The following is a 5,925-nucleotide window of genomic DNA, read 5'->3' as shown; positions in this document are numbered from 1 at the left end:
CCCCTAGTGGTCAGTTTGAATGAGACTTGCAGTGTATGTGTGAGGTTATTATCTCGATATTTCCTGGCAGTTTTGTATTGATTAGACAAACATTTAGTCATTTATAGCCTGATTTGCCCCTGGTGTTCAATTTGAACAAAACTTTCAAGGTGTGGTTCAGGTACTACAAAGACACATCTTGAGATATTTGTGATGATTGGACAATGAATATGTGATTTATAGTAGAATGTGTGTAATGCCACTCACCTATCTTGTCCTTGTAGCGCCCTCTGATCGTATGTACTTATCTAAGCATACCCTGTGAGTTTTGTGATTTGTGTCCATTTATATCTAGAGCCATGCCCCTTTCAAAGTTCATTGGTCAATAACTTAAAATGTAATTGAGATATGGACGTGCTTTATACAACTTTTAATAAGCTTGATCTATTGATGATTCACTAAAAAATTTGGTGGCAATTGGAGCTACGGTGTAGGAGGAGATTAAAAAAATAATAATTCAAAGTGGCAGAAAAGATTTTCTAGGCGGACCTTAATGGTCCTTGAGGTTTTTTTGTAGAGCACATTAAGCTGAACCTGTGTGAGAAATTTGAAGTCTTGTGGTGTGGGGGGCGTGGCCTTTCAAAGTTTGGACTTTGAAGCCTTAGCAAAAGGAGGTGGGTTTGTAAATATGCAGGTGCCACATTTGCTTTTTATACATGCAAAAGAGATGAATGTGATCCATATGGGGATATTGGCTGAAACAAATTAAATATCCATACCAAATAGCTGGACTTTCCTGAGTCAATTTGTAGGTAGGGACAGAGCTCTGCACCTTCACCATTGAGAACATTGAGACATGTGTTGGGTTGTGTAAAATATTCATTGCCATAGATATCAAAATCGTGTTACTTAGTAAAAAATGTGTTCTTTCATTTTTCTTCCCAGAAAACAGAAAAAACGGAGTTCCTGAGCTTCTTCTACAAGCACTGTATGCACGTCCTCTCTGCTCCCCTACTGGCCAACACCACGGAGGAAAAACCAAGCAAAGGTATTGAAAACCTGCGGGGTGTGTGTGTTGTCTCTGTAAATATAACTTTGAGAATAATGCACAAGTATTTTATGTTGCTTACTACCTTTACCTTTCTGTCAGATGATTTTCAAACATCCCAGTTGCTGGCCTTGATTTTGGAGCTGCTGACATTCTGTGTTGAGCACCACACCTATCACATTAAGAACTACATCATCAACAAGGACATTCTCAGGAGGGTACTGGTGCTCACTGCCTCTCAGCACGCCTTCCTGGCCCTATGTGAGTCACATATTATCCCTTTAATTCTTAATACCTGTCAACTTGGACAACGTGTGTGTGCCATTAAACTTTTAAAATCAAATGTTGAACCTTTGTTTTGAGCTTAATATTCACCTTTATCTTTCTGTGCCCAGGTGCCCTACGCTTCATGCGGAGGATCATTGGTCTGAAGGATGAATTCTACAATCGCTACATCATGAGAAACTTTCTCTTTGAGCCTGTCATTAAGGCCTTCCTTAACAACGGCTCACGCTACAATCTCATGAACTCGGCCATCATTGAGATGTTTGAGTATGTCCGTGTGGTGAGTATTTTCTTGAATTTTCACATAAATTCTTTTTTTTGTCCAAACTGTCCGAATTTTAACAGTTAACATGGATATGTTTTTTTAATGCATTTTTTATGATATTTCTGGATCAACGCTGTAAAAAGGAACCAATATTTGTAGGCTCTCAAACCCCATCCCTATAAGTGAAAACTTGGAGTACACACATTTTCTTGATTCATTTTAACTAGTTTGGTGTTCTCTCCCCCTCTCTCTCTCTCTCCCTTGCTGATTTTCTCCTCACTTCATTCCCTGTCTGCTCTGCCTCTGTCCTAAAACTCTAAAACTCCCTGTCTTACCTTTCTATATTTTCCCCTTCATTTTCTCATACTACTGCATCTCTACACTCCTCCTTTTCTCTTCTCCCATTGCCCCTAGGAGGACGTGAAGTCTCTTACAGCTCATATAGTAGAGAACTACTGGAAAGCCCTGGAGGATGTTGACTATGTCCAAACGTTTAAGGGATTAAAGCTGCGGTATGAACAGCAGCGAGAGAGGCAAGACAACCCCAAACTGGATAGGTGAGAAAGCCATGGCGGCACTACTGATACTGCTGCCGCTACTGCTACTACTACAACAATTATTACACCATCACTAATTATTTAATGAGCGAGGGATTCCATTGCCTGTAAGCGTCTCGCACTACATGGAAGGAACAATGTCAGTGTGACATTTCAGTCAGATAACTCAAATAACCAATGACCAATATATTGTTTCTTTTGTGAATTATGATTTTTTTGGAGTCAAGCGTCTTCTCTCGCGGTGCCATTTTGTTTTAGATAGTGAATGGCTGATATAAACGAGATAGGAGATTAGGCAATACCATTTGTATCCATATGGTTTAGTGTTATGTTACCCTTTTTTTTTTTTATTACCCATTTCGTTAGTAATGCCTTTTGACCCGCCAAAACGCATTCAATCCACAATGGACCCGTTCATGATGAGTCAGTCTGCATCACTATGTGAGTAGATAGTCCAGTCTGCAGTGTAGTTCAGACACTTTACTGATAAACCAGAGAACTTTACAGTGACAATCTGCTCCATGATTGAGAAAGTTTTTGTATCATACACTTCAGTCCATTGCACTCCCGCTCTGATATGATCACAATCTGTTTCACTAAAACTGCTTGTGACATCTCCCATGTGTCTTTAACTTAAAACTGAACATTTCACCCACTTTGTCAAAAATACCGAGATAGTCTATCACCTTTCAGCCAAAAAATACCGCGTTGTAATTTTTAGTCCATATCACCCAGCCCTAAGATAATGACTATTTTATTTGCGTCAACTTTTGACATTTTACTTGTACACTTGTTACAATACAATAGGTGCTGTCTGTGACCCGCTGAGATTGTGCAATGTATGTACAATGTATTATGTAAGTCAAGCCGCAACCTACACTCAGCATACTTTCCAACAACAACAACAACAGCAGGTGTCTTCTTTTTTAAAGTTTTACTTTGCTCCTGCGATTTTTGTTGTTAATCAACCTCTACACTCTGCAACTAATCAGTAATAGTTCATGCTTTTTCTGTAGCACCTTTTCATACCATACCGATGTGAGGACTATATTTTTGCACAGCTCACTTTCATACGCCTGTGGTTTACAATAAAAAATACAGTTATAATGCCTGCATAAAGGACCTAATTTGCATTAATTTTCACTATGTTAGGGGTTCACACAAGGTGCTTTAAGTACTTACGTTTTGAGCGGGAAAAGAATCATGTACTGAAAATGTTCCTTTTTTTGACAAAGTGCTTATCAAGTCCTTAAAATTTAAATGAACTTTTTTTCTGTAAATGGGTGGCTGATCTTTAATGCAATATCTACATTGCCCATTATCAGCAACCATTCATCCAATGTTCCAAGGCTCATTCTGTTTACTAATCTGATATCATTTAAAAAAAAACTAATAACTGAGAAACAGTGGAGAATCCTTTTGCAAATATGTAAGCACATGATGTAATCTGCAAACTGCTGCCCTGTTTAGAAAAAGTGTGTGTGTGTGTGTGTGTGTGTGTGTGTGTGTGTGTGTGTGTGTGTGTGTGTGTGGTGGTGGGTTTGTGTGGGGTGTGTTGTGTGTGTGTGTTGTGTGGTGTGTGTGTGTGGTGTGTGTGTGTGTGTGTGTGTGTGTGTGTGTGTGTGTGTGTGTGTGTGTGTTTTATTACATAGCACTTACTCTAGGAACTATTGTGTTCTAGCAAAGCTAACAATCAATAAAGTGACTGAGAAATAATGTGTGTCAATGACAAATGAGAAGCGCTCGTTGTAGTTTTTTAGACATATTTATGAGTTTGGTTGTTTGTGTGTGTAGATGTGTCTGTGTGCGCATTAGTTGTTTTTTTTGTGCATATTTATTATGCCATTGTGTTTTAGACAGTTAGAATTTACCTTCTTCACTTCTCCAATTGGTTGATTTTGTGGTACATTATAAAGCGGTGGAAGGTTGGGCAGGTGTACAATGTGAGCTAGTGTGCAGCAGCTGTCTGCCTGCACCGCGGTTATGTGAGGGAATATGCGTTAAAGTGAGGAAGAGGGGTTCTAAAACACATTGTGAGTGAAAACTGGCTTAAGTAGCACAAATGTTTTTGTTGTTTTTTTAACTCTTAACGGTGCTTTATTCTCTCCAGCATGCGCTCCATCCTGAGGAACCACCGTTTCCGCCGTGATGCACGGACACTGGAGGATGAAGAGGAGATGTGGTTTAACACCGATGAGGATGACCTCGAGGATGGTGAGGCAGTGGTTCCTCCCTCTGACAAGATGAAAAGTGAGGAAGACCTCATGGAACCTATAAGCAAGTTCATGGAGAGAAAGAAATGTAAGCATGGTTACAGAACATGCATCTTGTTAACCCATTAAATTGAAAAACAAAAAACAACTTTTAAATGGAGAGAATAACTTTTTCTTGTTCAACTGTCCCTCTCTACCTTCAGTGAAAGACACAGACGACAAAGATGTACTGGGGAAGTCCAGCTTATCAGGCAGGCAGAACCCCAGCTTCAAGCTCTCCTTCTCTGGCTCCACTAAAACCAGCCTCTCCAGCCCTCCGTCATCTGCCTCACTGAACCCAGGCTCTCCGGGATCACCAGGTTCTCCTGGCTCAGGGGCACGGAGCTCACCCTCCACCACAACTGTAACCACAAAGGTACATGTCGGCATGTAAATGTGAAAAAGGTGTGGGTCTTAAACTTGAGTTGTTTTTTTGCGTGAAGTTAGACAACTCATCTTCAGTGGTATAGCCAAAAGGGATTTTGTACAATGTCTGTTCTGTATCTTACACTACTTAACAAACAAATTTGGTGAAAATTGAGCTTTGACCATGAATCTTCACACTTAGACTGTCAATTTTCACACAACTCCCACCATCCTTGTTGTGTATTACAAAGAATGTTTATTGCCACCAGTGTCCAATTAGATTGTACAGATTTTCTACTTGTCAGCTTTATTTAGACACGAGAGAAATGGAGGGAGGGAGACTAAGAACTTTGTTCTACTAGGAGTACTGTAGCCCCTAACTGAAAGAATTTAATGGCACACACTTTAAATTGACCTGCAACACAATTTTCCACATTTCCCCCAGTTTAAGTGTTTGACTGATAATGCTTTGGGGAGAAATACAGACATTACAATGTGCTGTTTGATTTTACTTCACTGTCAGATTTTAAGTGAATAGTGCTTAACAAATGCACATTCACAAATGTAAACAAAGTATTATTATTATTGACAATTATAACATTATTGCCTCAGCCCCATACAGGGTCTCCCTCACTTTTCTTTTTTTGTTTACGCTGAAATAGCAGCCATTTCTATGGTGATTAGATGTCCACGGAAAGGGGAGTATCTAACTATCTAACACCCAGTGTGCGAAATATTGAGTGATGAGGGAGCCAGAGACCAATGAGCTCAGGACACTCACACAAGCACTTATGTTTTTACCAGGTAAATATTTTTTTAGCAGACTTTTTTCTTTTCTTTTCCAAAAAAGCGGTCTCTGCCGTCTCTAACGTTACCTCTCTTGCCCCAGTGAGGGAGCACTATCGCAGCGTGTGGCAAATGTTGTAGCTGACATTAGCATTGTTGTAAAAATGCAAATAAATAAATGAAGGCACAGGTAATTAAATGATAGCTGGCAAGCCGGCTTAAGACTATAAACAAAGAGAGGATGGCTAACTTTAGGCTAAGGCAACTCCACACCGGCTATCACTACGTAGCATATTCCTCGCAGATGTTCAGTCTTACAAAATAGATGCTCTACGGATGCGGGTCACCTCTCATAAATGTATTATGGGCTGCACGGACGTCCCCCCC

General features: G+C 40.0%; 1 protein-coding gene across 9 annotated transcripts in view; it reads left to right on the top strand.

Annotated features, from left to right (window-relative positions):
• smek1 (SMEK homolog 1, suppressor of mek1 (Dictyostelium)) overlaps positions 1–5,925 on the top strand; it is a 16,227-nt gene that overhangs the window by 8,085 nt on the left and 2,217 nt on the right. For 3 of the 9 annotated variants that reach the window (XM_032542715.1, XM_032542714.1, XM_032542716.1), the window contains 5 exons: positions 925–1,288; positions 1,423–1,592; positions 1,992–2,134; positions 4,245–4,435; positions 4,551–4,765. In XM_032542715.1, coding sequence (XP_032398606.1) covers positions 925–1,288; positions 1,423–1,592; positions 1,992–2,134; positions 4,245–4,435; positions 4,551–4,765 — 1,083 coding nt within the window. The remainder of the gene's footprint in view (positions 1–924; positions 1,289–1,422; positions 1,593–1,991; positions 2,135–4,244; positions 4,436–4,550; positions 4,766–5,925) is intronic. The other 6 variants (XM_032542720.1, XM_032542722.1, XM_032542721.1 and 3 more) reach the window with 6 other exon arrangements.

This window comes from Etheostoma spectabile, chromosome 18 (assembly GCF_008692095.1).
Source record: "Etheostoma spectabile isolate EspeVRDwgs_2016 chromosome 18, UIUC_Espe_1.0, whole genome shotgun sequence".
Lineage (NCBI taxonomy): Eukaryota > Metazoa > Chordata > Actinopteri > Perciformes > Percidae > Etheostoma > Etheostoma spectabile.
This window is presented reverse-complemented; position numbering and strand designations above follow the sequence as displayed.